General features: G+C 40.0%; 1 protein-coding gene across 3 annotated transcripts in view; it reads right to left on the reverse strand.

Annotated features, from left to right (window-relative positions):
* KCNIP4 (potassium voltage-gated channel interacting protein 4) overlaps positions 1 to 16770 on the reverse strand; it is a 528135-nt gene that overhangs the window by 27680 nt on the left and 483685 nt on the right. For 2 of the 3 annotated variants that reach the window (XM_044389744.3, XM_044389745.3), the window contains exon 3: positions 5085 to 5154. In XM_044389744.3, coding sequence (XP_044245679.1) covers positions 5085 to 5154 — 70 coding nt within the window. Of the gene's footprint in view, positions 1 to 5084; positions 5155 to 5846; positions 5868 to 16770 lie in introns of all 3 variants that reach the window. The other variant, XM_044389746.3, reaches the window with a different exon arrangement.

Consider the following 16770-nt stretch of genomic DNA (forward strand, 5'->3'; position numbering starts at 1 on the left):
CTAGTGGTAGTGAAGTTAGACTGCCTGGGTTTGAATTTCAGCTCTCCCAAACATCAACTGCATGGCTTTGGGAAAGTTATTTAACCTCTCTGGGACTCAGTTTCCTCATCTACAAAATAACAACACCAGTGTGTACTTCATAGGGTCATCCTAAAAAGATTAAATGAGATACTAATATGCAAAGTGCTTAGAATAGTGCTAAGGACATTTTAATGTTCAATAAATATTATCTATTATAATTATTGTTTCACAGACAACCACCTTAAAGAAATGTGAGTAAGTTTTTTACAGATATAATACATTTCCACCTGAAAAAGTTCCTGTTTTTTTGTTTGTTTGTTTGTTTTGTTTTGTTTGTGAAATCTCTATTGTGTGTCTAGGTGACTGGAGTTCTAATTTGATGCCACTTTCTGCTCCATAAAGACCAGTAGAATCGTGTCATGAATGGTCATTGTGGATTCTGCTGGAGTTCAGATTTTTTTCTGACAGGCATCTGGAGACTGTGAAAGTTTCTGAAGAAGGGAAGTGATGTTCTGAGCTTTGACTGGATGAGAGGAAGGAGCTAGGGCACTGGAAGTATCTGGGTGGGCACAGAGGTAGATACATGAAGAAAAGGGAAACTGTCCACAAAAGCATCTTTGGTCAGGTTTCATCTGATGGTTGTTCTCTTTAGATACTCAATAAATATTCACTAAGACAATGAAAAACTGGCATCCCGGATTCTAGATTTCAGTACAGCTGGGAGCTCAAAAGATAGAACGTTGATCTCTCTTCTCTCCACATGACCTTATGGTCTTCTTTGACCATGTTTCCTTACACATAGCAAAAACAGTTCCTGAGTTTGACATGTTGAGATTGCCTCAGTTTCTTACAATCTTCCTTGTGAAGTAGAAAATTAAATGTGGAAGTTTTATTGTTGGGGGACAAAATTTATGGATACTTAGGATAGGAAGGGATCTTGGATACTATTTAGTTGTTTATCTACATTTAACAAAGGTAAAAAATGGTTGCAGGTACCTTAAGGGACTACGCTAAGATTACCTAGTTGGTTAATGATAGAGTTGGTAATGCCATTCCAACACCAACTCCTAGAAATAAAGGGTGTGTAAGGAGTAGAAAGAAAACTGAGGACTCTTCTGTTTCACATTTTATAGATGTTATAGAAGTATTGCTCCACAATTAACAGAAGAACAACCTGAGGCCCACAGAAATACACCATTTGAGTCACAGGTCTTGGTGGTGACGCAGTCTATCCACAAACCCAGGACTCAACTTAGTCCAATGAATTTAACCCAATTATTTCCAACCCACACTGATAATACGAACGAACCCCTTGACTGAAAAAGCTACCAATGCACATAAATTTCAGAGAATTTGAACAAATACACTTGATTATCATAATCCAGGTCTGTGGATTGAAATCAGTTTGGCTGATTTTTTTCTTCCTACCGCAAATCCCTACTCCCACTTGAATTCAAGCACAAGGTACAGAATTAGTTTAATGCATTTGAATATGCAATTCAAAACACTCTTGCTATGGTAAGGCAGGCTTGTATACATGAATAATAGTTTCTATTTGATAAGGCCTCTATAAATCACCCTGAAAATCCTTCGAAATATTGTCCTAGGACAAGAAGGATATTCTGTAGGTAGTGTTATTAAAAAACTCTTTATGCCGTTGACCCCATCCAAGTGCCTCAAATGTCTTACACACAGTGATGGCTCAATGGGTATTTGTTGACTTAGTCTTCCGACTGGAGCTAATTCATCTGTTCCATTCATAGCGAGCAGGTGCCTGGCGCAGCCAAAGTAAGTGTTTGCACTTACTTTTGATCCCTACAACTTGAGCAAGAGGAGCCCAGGAAAGTGCAATTTTCATGAGCTTTTAAAATGCTCAGTGAACAAAGAGTGTCCATGCTAAAGTTTCTGCTGTATGTGGAGTTGAAAAAATCATTGCTGGAATGATCCCGGGAAGGGTACCAACCAGCCATCCAATTCTTCTCAGCTGGTTTTCTAGCAGGCATACTTTATCCCCCACGAACAAGAAGCTTCTGCTCAATCCTCTTATGCTGACATCCAGAACACCAAACAGGTTGTGCTTGGTAAACCATCTGGCTAAGCAGTAGAGAAAACTAAGAGCCTGACACAATACAAATTGCAGGAACTTCTGTAGAGAAGACAAAGTATTTTCCTAGTGGAAATGGTGAGATGTGGTGATTTATGGACCCATCATTGTTCATGCTCATAATGAGAAGCCTGTTGCTTTCAGATCTAAATAAATGGCTCCACAGAAGCGTGAGCACGGCCACGACAAGAATTTGCCTCTCATCAGAGATTATGTTCTTCCTTAGGACATTTCCCCCTTTCTAGCAGCACTATAAGATACAATTTGCATGTGCCATATTAATTTTTTAAACTGCGAGTCATCATTCTTTAAAATGTCATTTCCTTCAATATTGCCTAGTACTTTTAGATTTATCCGTTCAATTAACATGAATAATCAAAGAATTTTTAAGAAAGCAAGAGCGATTTTTTCCCCCTCAAATCCCATTGGATTTTGCAACAAGAATCATTTGCAAAGAATTGTGCCTAAGTAGATGTTCTCTAATGCCAAAATGCTATTTTTCAAATAAAGATGAATTGTTAATGTGGAGCTGTATCCCATTTGTAACATGCAATAACTTTCACTTGAGATAATAGAAGAATAACTTAAAGACTTCCATTTGTGCTAGATGCTTTGATATTACTGTTAATCAGTATGATGACAGATACTTAGCTATATTGTAAACATGATTTTTCTTCAGAAATGCCATGCTTTTTCAATAATTTAGAAATAGATGAGTTAATCAAATGATATCCCAAATTCTTTATTAAGGCGGACAATGGAGCCATTACAATCTGGGCATCAGGCCTTATGTCCAATAGCTGTCCCGGGGCTGTTAGTAATGAGATGGGGGGTGGGGGAATTGTCACCCACGAGATATCCAGATTCATGAAATAATGGGTCACCTTGTGTTTTCTCAGAATTCTAACTTAATTCTTTTTTAAAAAATTAATTCTTTAATTCCTTTTAAATGTCATCGTAAATGAAAATGTCTATTTTGACAATTCATGCACGGAATTGTCTTCAGCCCACTGAAATATCTAAAACCAAATGGATTGAAAACCAAAAGAGAAACTAATTTTGTCTGAAACTAATATTTAAGTGTTGCATACTTTCAAAACGCCTTTTGGAGACATTATTTCATTGTACTGTCCCAGCCACCATGCGAGCTATGTGTCATTGCGTTCCTTCCTGCTTTCTCTCATTTATACAGTACAATTGAGGATCGAGTCCAATTACTCGATCAGTGACTCTTCCACCACCTGTGCACACAGCAGTGAACAACACACGAAACCCTCTGGTCCCTGGGAGAAAACATTCTAGTGAGGAAAGAGACAATAAACAACAACAAAAACAGGTGAAATATGTATTATTAGGTGCTCTTGAGTGCTGAATAGAAACATAAAGCTGGCTGGGGACAATCTAAGGGGTTGCTGTGTAAGATGATGGGGGGAGCCTTGCTGAGAAAGTGGCATCTGAATAGGAGTCAAGGTGGTGGGATATTGAGATGGATATTTGGGAGAACAAGAATCCCAGGGAGAGGGAATGACAGGTTCAAAGACCCTGAGCAGCAGCCTGACTGGTGTGCCTGAGGACTTACAAGGAGGTGGGCATGGCTGGACCATAGTGAGCCAAAGGGGCAGGGGGGTGGAGGGGGAGGAGACAGGGAACAGGAGACCAGGCTTACAGCTCTCTATCCAGGTGTGGCTCAGACTCTGATGCAATGGAAGGTTCTCAGTAGAGCACTGACAGGAGCTGGCTTACACCGGACAGGATTACTCTGAAGAAAGCACGCTAGGGGAAGAGTCCGAATCAGAGACTAGTTTAGAGACTGCTGTAGTTACGTGAGAGGATGGGAGCTCCTTTCAGTGGGAGGCGGTCAAAGATAATAGGGAAACTGAGCTTCTCCGCACCTTGGTTTCCACATTCATTAAAAAGGGAGAGTCACAGCTCGGACAGCTGGGAGGTGAGGGGTAGTGTGTGCCAGGCTCAGGCACATACTCCATGCGTCAGGAGTGGCGGCTACTTCAGCTGAGGTCAGTTCGTCTGCATGGCTTCCTTTTTATGTCTGCCCTGGGCTTCAGCTGGTCTAGTTGTGCCTGTCCAGGGCTCTCGTTAATGCTATGATTTAAACCCCTATCTTCCCACTTAACGCCTTATTTCAACATTGCCCATCTGTGGCACTCAACTGGAACATGCTTTTGGGCAGGTACCATATCTTCTTCTTACATTATCAGCACCTGACACATAGCTGGGCACACAGTAGACTGTATTTGAGCTGGGCCTCCTGTTGAATGACTGAAAGAGAACCTATAAGGTTCAGGGGCAAATAGATCTCTTCACTCATCTCTAACAGGTATGTGTTATCATTATGCTTTCCTGGTTTCCTTTACAATTAAATTAATATTTAGAGTGGTATTAACTTTCTCAGATGTGGGGGCAGAGGTGATAGCAAGAAGTCCCAAAAGAGAAAGCAGAAAGAACACGAGGTGAGGCTCTAGAAAAATGTAGGTTCTAAGCCATTATCTGCCATTTTGTGGATGCATGACCCTGAGCAAACCTTTTAACTTCTCTAAAGCCCAGATTTCACATCTGAAAATTGACGATAATTATATTTGTCCTCATTTGAGAGTGGGGAGAACCAAATGATACCTACAGTGCGTGCTAAAGAGCTTTGGGGCATATCCCGGACTGAGCCATCCTTGTCCAAAGGCGCTGTGCGTTTGAGAGCCGTAGTACGAGATACGCAGTAATACTGCTTCTTGTATTCCGCTGAAGGAGAAATCCTGGCTATCTGACAATTTGCAAGGAGCTCACTTTTATGATATGTTGGAAATTATATGCACTTGCATGCTGTGTATTAATTCTTCTACAGAACGATTAAAAATGTAGAATCATGCCATAAAAGATTAAGCCAAACTCAAGATTGCAAGCATAATTCTAACGGAGAGTACGTTCACAAGTCCACCAGTGCACTTACCTCCCTGTGGAAAGAACTGTGAGTAAATCTCTTTGAAGGTTTCTTCATTAACAACACCACTGGGACATTCCTAAAGAAAGTGGTAGAGAAGCAATATGAGCAAAGTGTTCATAAAACTGCTTTTTTGCACATTTTGAAACAGAGCTGTCTACTGTGCAAAGCTGCACCAAGGAAAGTGAACCATCCATCCATTTTTCAAAGAGAATAAAACACACAATAAACTCTTCTTTGTTCTAGTTCCCACAGAATGAAAAAAAAATTGCAGATGTAAAAATCTTTGCATATTATAAATATTAAAGCTGGTTTGACACATGAAAAACCACACTGCTACTTTTAAGAACACAAATGTTTATTATCAACAAAGTAAGAGGAAATTACATTGTTTTTCATATGGCAATGGTATTGCAAGATGCTTTTCACGCGCTCCCTGCTGGATCTTGGTGCCATATCCCTCTAACAATTTGCTGGACCCACATTATCTTTAGTTCAGTGAGAAAATGGTGTGCTCCATCTGGGAGTGGCCCCAGCAGGTAGAGTTACTAATTTCTTAACAGTTTGTTCAGGATTGCAAAATAGCATGGTCTGTAACGAGTGACCTTGAGTGAGATAGAACCACGAGATTTTTTTTAACTTTTGGAGAGGAGGCTCTGAAAAGAAAGTGGCCTGAACGTAAAGAATTCTCATTTTTTTCTATGGGCGGAGTTATTTTTTAAGGCTGATGGATACTGACCTTGGGAACTCCACTAATATCGGACCACTGACCTGGTGGGACAGAGGGCAAGGCTACCTGTCCCAGAGTGGATTGAGCATTTTCTACAAAAGGAACTGAAATCTAAAATGTTCGAAGAAGTCTGTCTCGGTACTGAAAATGAGGACTAAGTAAGAGAATCATAGGCAAAGATGAGAGCAAAACTTCCTCCACTTTCTGGAGTTAAAGAATGGTCTGGTCAGGAGTCTGAGGTATAGAGACTCCTGGAGCAATGGAGACTGACAATCACATATAGTCACATGTGGGGTATTAATTGCAGGTTGACTGGGGGGAGGTGATAAGCTCTGTCGGTCTTTTTGAGGGGCTCCTCATGAACAAACAGTCCCACCTTACCTGCCACCCCCTGCCTTAGTTGTCATGGTTCTCCCACGCTGCCTGGCCCTCCCCAGGATTCACTGGGGAGCATCAGGGGTGCGCTAACTTCCCTGCCCTGAGAAACAAACATTCTGTGTACTTTCAATTTGACATGTGTTCCTGGCATCTTAAAAAATCGTCTGATGTGGTGTTAAAGCGTCTCTTAACCCTTAAAACCATTGCCCCTCATGAATGAACTTGATTTATTGACTTGAACTTTCTTTATTCCAATGAGTCAGTTACAACTATAAGGTGACTTACATGAGAAGTTTTCTATTTTCCCACTCATTGGCTTGAAAGGTAGGACCTTTGATATATAAACACAATTTAAAATAATGGCTTCAATGTGAACTTGTGTTTACAGAGCTTGTCAATGTGTATTTCTCCCATTTGATCATTATAATCGACCTATGACTGAGGGGTCTACATTCACTGAGGCAGAACTGGAGGGTCTGTGGTCACGTTCTAGCCAATGGAGAGCTGGAATGTGGGCTTGAGACTCTCCAGATCACCACAAGGTTTGGGATTAGATGACCCTTGTAAAAATAATGACCCAAGGACCTAAGAGTATTGGAGCAAAGAAAAGGCAATCAAAAACAAATGAGAAGAAAAGCAAGCAAGCAAACTATTATAGTTAATTTTATGTGTGAATTTCTCTGGGCCACGATGCCCAAGTGTTTGGTCAAACATTATTCTGGATGTTTCTGTGAGGGAATTTTTGATGAGATTTACATTTAAATCAACAACGTTTGAGTAAAGTTGATTGTCCTCCATAATTTGGGTCGACCTCATCTAATCAGTTGAAGATCTAAATAGAAGAAAGGTTAATCTCCCCTGAGCAATAGGGAATCCCCCAACACACTACCTTCTGACCCAATCTGCAACATTGGCTTTTCTTGGTTCTATGGAAGATGGTTTTTGGACTTCAACTACAACTTTTTCCTGAGTCTCCAGCTTATCTGTCTCCCCCATCAGATTTTGAACTGGCTAAACCTCCACAATCATGTAAGCCAATTACTTAAAATAAATCTCTTTCTGTACATAGATACATCTCTTGGTTCAGTTTCTCCAGAGAATCCTAAGATACAAAAGATAAAAAATCACCAGCTATAACCTCAAAAGGAGAAAAAGATGGCATGTATCTAGCTAATCACTCAAAAGTTTTGACTAAATGACCCTTAGTTGGCAGCAATAGAACCAATTTTAAGCTCAGATAAGTACTTGTAGTTGAGCCTTCTGACACATGGAAATTGTGATTTATTGACTATTTAACTCTGAGCCATCTGCTTGGGATAGCAAGAAGAGAGCAATTAGATGACTCTGCCATCAGGTGTGAAATGTCAAGCTGGAAACCTACCTGGGAGGTAAAATGACTCTTGCAAGAGGTGAAGATGGGAAGTAAAGGGACATCTTTCCTCAGCAAACTTGTCAGCTGCTTTTGATCTCTAGCCATGTTTGATAGCTACATCTTATAATGTGAAATGAAATTTAGAAAGAGACTGTCTCAGATGTGTTTGTTTTATGTCCAATCACATGTCTGTGTCAGGCAAAACCCTCTCTGCCATCTGGAAGCTCCTGGCCAAGTTTTAGGTTCAGTCTTACCAGGTGAATTTGTCTTTACCCATCTTGCATTCATTACATTAATTTACATCTTTAACCGATACATATTGTATGCTTATTATTGTAGAACTTTTCAAGAAAGTGGGGCAGCAGCAATAAGCCTATCAAAGGTCTTGCCCTCATAGGGCCTATATCCAAATAGAAGAAGAAAGTTCAGCAGTAAGTCAAAAGAGATAAAAGTAAGTCCAGAGAGTGATGATTTTTTGTTTATTCTAGAGTTCTTATGGAAAAGCAATGCATTTTACTACCTTCAGGTGAGAAAAATGAACCAAATTCTATAGGACTCTAGTGACTTATGAAATGGTACAAATGGTCTATTATCTAAGTTTTCCCTCACCTATTTTGTGGAATGGTATCTCCACCTCTCCATCAAGAGTGGATTTGATCAAGCTGCGTATACAGCTAAATGTGCACCCTCAACAATGTAGCTGTATTAGGTTAACTCTTGCTGCAGTAACAGTAGCAAACAAGCGCCCCAATACATAACAAGTTTAAAAGAATGTAGTATATTTCTTGCTCATCTAACCATCTAACATGATGGCTTTTCGCAGAGTCTTTAAGGGCCTGAGGCTAATGGAAGCTTGGCCATCATAGGGTGGCTTCTAAAGTCTCTGCGATAGTCTCATCCAGAAGGAGAAAAGGACCATTGAGGAGTGTCTGTGAGAGGTGTTTATGGGTCAGGTCTTGAGGTGCGAAGTACCACATAATTTGCACTCTCATTTTGTTGGTTAGAAATCATTTAATGCGTCACCCCCAAACAACGAGAGGAGCCTTGTGTGCCCAGGAAGAAGATGGGACCACGGATCTGGGGAATGGTTAGCACTGTCTGTCTCAGAGGCTTATTTGAAAGATTCTCCAAGTGTCTGTGCTCTGAAACAGTTCTCCCACTGATGCTTTAACATGACCATCATCAAATCACTCAGCAGTATCAATTCCCCTGGCGACATTAAGGGTGATATTTTTAAATAAGCACCTTTAGTAAGTTCTATGCATCTAAGTATGGATTTGTTCATCAGGCTCTCTTCACTCTAAGAGAAAGGATTCAAGAGGTAGTAGAATTCTTAGGTTTAGGGCAAGTGAGGAAAGCCTCACTCATCCATTTTGAGAAGTTATTATAATCTTCTGTAAGCCCCATGGCTTCCATATTATATTTTCTAATGACTTTTTGTCTGATTATTAAAAAATGATTATTCTGCAAAAATTTGCTACCTATAGGAAAGGATAAGGAAGGGGACTTGGGTGGCTCAGTCAGCCAAGCATCTGCCTTTGGCTCAGGTCATGATCTCAGGGTCCCGGGGTCCAGCTCAGTGTCTGGCTCCTTGCTCAGTGGAGAATCTGGTTATCTCTCTGCCCCTCCCCCAACTTGGCACACATGCCGAGCTCTCTCTCTCTCTTTCTCATGAATAAATAAAATCTTAGAAAAAAAGGAACAAGGAAATAAAAATTGCCCATAATTATACTACTGTAAAGCTATTTTGGTAATTTATCTAAGCATATTAATATAAAATTGGACAAAATTTTTATATGAATTTGATACAATTTGATATGAATTAAATTGGGATAATACAATAATTTTGCATCTTATTGTTTTGAGGCATCTTATTATTTTTTTAACTTAACAATACATCTGGAACATTTTTCATATCATTATTTTTAATAGCGGCCTAATTATGTGCCCATTGAATTTATCATATTGTTGGATATTGAGGGGATTTCAGCACTGGAGACTACATAGGAATAAGGATGTAATTAATAGGCCAGCATATACATATGATCACATGTGGGGTTCTTTCTTTGTGACTAACCCAGAAGGAGAATCACAAGACCAAAAGGTTTAAGTGGTCTTAAGGTTCTTCACACACACGGCTGCACTGCTTTCCAGAAAGGCTGTACCAGTCTGTACCCCTGCCGCATGTTTTTGAGAAAGCTTCCATCTAGATGGGCTGCTGGCCAGAATCACATGGGGATTTGACACGCACCAGATCCCATGAACAAACAGCAATAATTTGCTTCCCTCATGAATCTAATCATCATTCTGAAAATTACCAGGGGCATCAAGGCATTTGCACAGATCCCTCCAAGGGATAAAGTGATGTGTGTGTTTTTCATGCAGACAGCTTTGATGGCAATCTGCTGGACCACATCACCACCATCACAGCTGTTTACCGAGCGCGTATTCAAGGCCTTCTTACATACAGAGTTACATTTAGCATTTTCACTAACCTGAAAGGTGGTGATTCTTTAGAGATGAGGAAAGTGAAGGCTGAGAAATTAAAACTAAGTAACTTGTTGGAATCACAGTATTTCACAGAGCCATCCATTTGCTGGTTCATTCAACAAATACTTATTTAGTACCTTCTATGCACCAGGCACTATTCTAGGCACTGAGGACACAGGATTGAGTTAAAAAAATTCCGGTTTTGCTCTTAAGGAATTTAAAAAGTTTAGTGGAATCAAACTCATACTTCCCTGACCTTTGATTGCAATGTTGTCTTGCCTTCTGGATTATTACCTTTTTTCTTTTTTCTATTAAGACTGAAGAAGTGGTCTTCTGGTGAGCCATCCATGAAAATACTTCCTTTGGGAAGACACGCAGTGTTTGTTTCCTCCCAGAGCCATCTATCGTGGCTGTGTTGAAGACAGCCACATGTGAAAAGAAGCCATTCAATCAAAACCGGGGACGTTGATTACAAATATACACACCCGTGGGCACATATATAGTGAAATTTTACTTTGTGAGATTTGTGGAAAACGTTGTTAGCTTCTTACTTTTGGAGAAATCATTGCCTTTTGTCCAACAAGGACCCGCACACGTCTTCCTCCCCACCACATACAGTTCACTCTAATTATGAATGGCTCGACACTAAAATGCTTTGGAAAAGGTTCCAGTTTCTGGGACAGGTTAAATGAACTACTTCATCAAATGTCAAGGGCTGGAGTTTCCTGGCACTCTGCCGGCTGCCACATTAATCTGCTCTGACCAGCGAGTTTCCTTTATTGCTTCTTAAACCCTTCACCATGATATGATAAGGGTGCAATAAATGTAGGATGAGATTTTCTTAGCACGTAACCGCCATGCATTTGTCAGGTGGTGAAGACACTTGCCTTGTGGGGCCTTACAGGTGCACTCCCTGGTGACCCTTTCAGTTCTCTTACGTAGGGTCATGGTGCATGTGAGTGCCCAGATCCATTATAAGTGCACAGTGAATATTTTGCTACTGCTAATATCAAAACTAATGAAGTAGTGCTTTTCATGACAATTAACACAAGGATGATGATGATGGGGATCATGAGAAGGACCGCGATGATAAGCACATACGTGAGCACTTTCTGCGTTCCAAGCACCGTATTAAATGCCTCATGTGGATCATCTCCCATGAATGGATAGATGCGAACATTACCTCCATTTTTCAGACAAGCAAGCAGCCTGAGAGAGGAGCTGACCATTAGAAAGTGGCAGAGAGTCATCTCTTGATCGGCATCAGGAAACTTGAATATTTAAGCAACTTTAGAGAACACCCAGTTCAATGGCTTCATTGTAAAGGTGAAGAGATTGAGGCTGAGGTTACAGGAAATGCCCTTAGCCCCATGTTGGGCTGCTGAGCCTTATCTTGTGTCTGGGTTTCCCGAGGTCTAAGCTGTTGCATGGACTTCAGAAACCCCTTCAAGTTCAAACGATAGTGGGCATGTTCTGTCTGGCAGTATTTAGAATAATCTAGTGAAATGCTTCTGCTTCTGGGCTCTGGACTTAAACAGAACTGGATTGAACCCTTGCTCTGCTACTTCAAAGCTGTATAGCTTCAGACAAATGGTTTAATCTGAGTCTTGCTGTTATCCCCTGTAGCATGGGGATAACTATTGACAACAGAGGGCCGTGAGAGAATCAAGAAGATAATGTATGTTATGCGATTATCTTAACCCTCCTCTTTGCATATCCTATTCACTCATTAATTATGAGTCGTTGGTACAGTAGTAATCATCTCATATCCAGTGAGTGGAACTCCATTATACAGAGTCGCTGTGGCGTCACTGCAGCAACACCAGAGTTAAACGGCATTCATCAAAGCAGTTGAACCCAGTATAGCGCAGGTCTGTTATAATGCAATGAACCCATAAAGCAGATATGAGTTATGCTTCCTCCTCTAGCACTATAAATGGAATGAACTCTGTAATATCATCAGAGCTTACCCTTAAAGGCAGGGGAATACTGCAATTGTAAATGACAGCTGAGAAGAATAACGGCCACCATATTGGAAATAAATGTTAGTAGAAACCCAGCAAACTTTTCTTCATTAAAGGAAAGCTTTCCCTAGTAATGCTTACATGAGTACATTAGAAATAAGCAGTCCAGGGGTGCCTGGATGCCTCATGGTTAAGTGTCTGACTCTTGGTTTTGTCTCAGGTCATGATCTCAGGGTCATGGGATTGAGCTCAGTGACAGGCTCTGTGTGCAGCAGGGAGTCTGCTTGAGATTCTCTCCCTCTGCCCCTTCCTCCCCCAGCTTGCATGCTCTCTCTCTCTCTTTTTCTCTCTAAAAAAAAAAAAAAAGAAGAAGAAGAAGAAGTACAGCAGTCCATGAAAAGTGTTGGGAAATTATTTCCAAAAGAAATCCATGCACGTACAGGAAATTGCTAAAGAAATTATTTTCTGAGGTGCATCATGAGTCCTTGTACATTTACCTCACAAGAAAGCCTTTCAGTATTTCCTTTGAAAGTTGTCAGAATGCTGGTGGAATGCTCTAGAAATGGTTGCAGTGATATGCAAATCAGATGTATTTTCTCACTGATATTTGTCCACTCCACTGGCTGAAATCTCTTCCCATAAATCATCCTGCTCTTGTGTATGCCATCTCCTCAGGTTCAGGACTATTATTAAACATTTAGAGATACCTCTTCAGGAATCCAAAAGGAAGAAGTATGCTACAAAAATATCATGAGAAAAAACTAAAACTAAAAGGCCTTGTGAAAGAAATAGTTCCCTGGCGACCCTTTTATGATGTCTGCGATGTCACATTTTTTAAGCATCCATGTGTTTCATCCACTCTTACACTTACTACTGTTGCTACAGAGAGTAGACATGGTGGTGGCTGTGAGGTGCGTGCTTACGCTGCAAGTCCCTGGTTTCTACCAACAGAAATGTCATGCCATTCATGTTTTGTCCAATGCCTGTTCTTTCAGTTGTTCTCCCTGACAAAGGAAGTAGACTGACACCTCTTTGAGAAGTAGCACAAGCTGATTATGGACAGAACTACCAGAGAGAACACAAAGGCAGGGCACCAGACACTCAGATCAGAAAAAGGAAAGAGAAGACTCACATCACTACCCAAATAAGGTGAGCATCCATTCATTCCTTTGGCAAGAAGAAGGTGGCAGGTAAGTTGGCACTTGTTAGAAGAAGTTATCTTCGTAAGCAGTAAACTTGTTAGTGACCATACTTATAGTGAGCTGTGTGCAAATTCATAAGCAGAGACCAGCAAGCATCCTGGACACTTAGAAGAATGTGGGGCATTAACTCATGAGCTACACCAAAAGGGAATAGCTGAAGCAGACAAGGCAAGGAGAACAGGATTTCATGTGTGATAAACTTCAGTGCTATTTATCATAAATGTATATATAAGAGGATTGGCCCTTCAGTTTTCAGAGCATAAAAGCTGATCACTTAAAACTAGAACTGGTTATATTTCTGTTCTTTCTTAAAATTTAAATTCAATTAATTAACATAGTGTAATATTATTTTCAGAGGTAGAGTTCAACGATTCATCAGTCTCATATAACACTCAGTGCTCATTTCATCATGTGCCCTCCTTACTGTCCATCACTCAGTTACCCCATCCCCGCACTTTCCTCCCTTCCAGCAACGCTCATGTATAACACATGGACTCTATCCGATTATTATGGTTAAGATTCTGGTGTCTGCAGAGCCCCCAAATCAGATAAGAAGTCTCCTTACAGCGGATTCTTTAACACGTATATTTTTGTCTGTTGTATTATATGCTACAGATATATCATAACATTTGGGAAATACTGGCTTTTTGTTTTCTTAATTTTCAAGATGTGAGCATATCAAGCAGAGCTACAATTTCATAGCCAAGGCAACTTTTTATCCTTTGAGATTTTCTTTTAGATTTTCCATTAATTCATTGATTAAATTGTTAAAACAATGTACCACCTCCAGTAGGGATGACTTTCACAAGACAGATAGAGCGAACTCATTGATACAATAAAAATGAAGGATGGAGCATTTCATTTTCAGAGACCTGCAATTGGAAAGCATGACTGGCTTGACATATTATTCTACCTTGCTTAATTCCTAATCCAACTGGGAAAGCATAGTTCCTTTTAAATTAATTTCCACTCCCCACTTCCCTCGTTTGCAACGGGGTTGCTCTGAAATGTCACTCTCTTAGTAGCATGACAATTTAAACACGGCCTGGCATTTCACAATTATGGGAGAATTTTGAAAGTTTAAATGGTGCTATGCCACGACTTGTACTGTTATTATCCCCAGATTCTGAACTCAGACTTCTCTGTTCCTCTTAGACTTGGTAAATACTCTGTAGGCAGGGACTGATCTTTGTAAAGCCTAACAGTGTTTAGAACAGAGAGTATTAAAAAAATGTTTATCTAAGAAGATAAATGCTCAACCAGCTCGTAGCTTTTTTTTTTTTTTAAGTAGTCTCTACACCCACCATGGGACTTAAACTCACAACCCTGAGATCAAGGGTCACATGCTCTACCAACTGAGCCAGCCGGTGTCCCTCAACCTGCTCTTAGCTTTGAAGAAATTACAAAATCAATTGGCTCTGGCAGTTTCTTTGAAAAACTTGCAAGCAAATTTTTGGAATTCCATACACTCCCAAGCATTTTTTCCCCTGTACTTTGCCTGTTCTTCTCTATCTAATTGTGCTGAGAAACTATTTTTGATGCCTTGTGTTGTATTTTTTTTTAAAGATCTATTTATTTATTTGGAAGGGGGGGCAGAGACAGAGAGGGAGAGAGAGAGAGAGAGAGAGAGAATCTTCAGCAGTCTCCCCACTGAGCGTGGAGCCTGAAGCAGGGCTCAATCTCAGGACACTGAGATCAAAAGTCTGAGATCAGGACCTGAGTAGATACCAGGAATCTGACATTCAACTGACTGAGCCACCCAGGAGCCCCAGATGCCTTGTGTGTATTAGTCAAAGTCCTCCCTTTCTCTTATACACATCTCCACCACTAGAGACCATTAAATGGGTATGAAGAATTTTTGTGGTGAAAATCTTGGTACCACCCCCTTCCCTCATCACAGTTTATCATAAACATGTTCATAGAAATTTAGAGGAAACCACCAGGGTCAGGAGAAAACATTTCGTATTCTGACAGGAATTTTACAGTCTTTACTGTATTCAACAATTGTGCTGTAGAAAGCTCATAGAAAATAAGATTACACCTTCGGTTTTCAGAGCATAAAAGCTGATCACTAAGAACTAGAACCAGTTCTAAATTTCTGTTCTTTTTTAAAAAATTTAAATTCCACTAATTAACATATAGTAGTGTATTATTAGTTTCAAAGGTAGATGACAGTCTTATATAACACCCAGTGCTCATTACATCATGTGCCCTCCTTAATGCCCATCACCCAGTTACCCCATCCCCCCAACCCCCTCCCCACCAGCAACCCTCAGTTTGTTTCCTGTGATTAAGAGTCTCTTATGGTTTGTCTCCTTCTCTGATTTCCTCTTGTTTTACTTTTCCCTCCCTTCCCCTATGATCCTCTGTTTTGTTTCTTAAATTCTACATATGAGTGAGATCATATGGTAATTGTCTTTCTTTGATAGACTTATTTCGCTTAGCGTAATACCCTCTAGTTCCATCCGCGTCATTGCAAATGTCAAGATTTCTTTTTTTGATGGCTGAATAGTATTCTATATATATATATATATATATATATATATCTCACATCTTTTTTATCCATTCATCTGTCAATAGACCTCTGGGCTCTTTCTATAGTTTGGCTATTGTGAACATTGCTGCTATAAACATTGGGGTGCAGGTGCCACTTCAGATCATTACATTTGTATTTTTGGGGTAAATACCTAGTAGTGCAATTGCTGGGTTAAATTTTCTGTTCTATTGTCATTTATTTTCTCCCAATCTAAGTTTCCTCACCTGTAAAATAACCTCTAAGAAATACTGACATCACATGTAAAAAACAATGGAAAATTAAAATGGACAATGTATAAAAAGAAAAACTTTAAAAACTGTATGCAACCAACATGATGGGTATATTTTGCTGCTTCCAAAATTTGCACTAAGAAACTTCTGCATTCTCTAATATGCTCTTTGGACTAAATATAAATTTTATATTGGGGAAAAAAAGTGGAGAAAGACTTCTCTCCATAATATTGGAAAGGCACAAATGCTGGGTGATAATCAAGATTCAGTTCAGTTGTCTGAGTGTGAGGATATAGGCACATTCATAGCCTGGTGAGGTTCCCCAGTCACCCAGGGTGAAGGTGAAATCCCAGGCACAAGGCAAATTTTCGCAGCACCTCAAACTCTCTTTTCTAACTCTAAAGAAGAGGGAAATTACACAAGATTTACAGCCAAAACAAAAACAAAAATTCAAGTTCCAGCTCTAACAAAGAAGTCATTATTGAAATGTCCAGCTTCTGAGTTTCAGTCTATAAAATGTAGAAAGTAATAGAATTGTACAGTGAGGAAGTGATAACTTGATACTATGTATATAAAGATCCTAGCACTGTTCTAGAAACTCTACAAATGCTGATGTCTTTGAACATTCTCAAGTCCCTTATGGTGATTCTGTGGAAATGAAGTTGCCCAAATGTTGCAGGAAAAGCCTTTCTGGGATCAGGCTCAAGTCCTAAACCTTTATTAGAATGCTTGTAGTTATCTGATTTAAAGAGTCTTCAGAAAAGGATCTCCCCAACTTTATGCAAAGAGAGGG

The sequence above is a fragment of the Ursus arctos genome, unplaced genomic scaffold (genome assembly GCF_023065955.2).
Source record: "Ursus arctos isolate Adak ecotype North America unplaced genomic scaffold, UrsArc2.0 scaffold_9, whole genome shotgun sequence".
Taxonomy (NCBI): Eukaryota; Metazoa; Chordata; class Mammalia; order Carnivora; family Ursidae; genus Ursus; species Ursus arctos.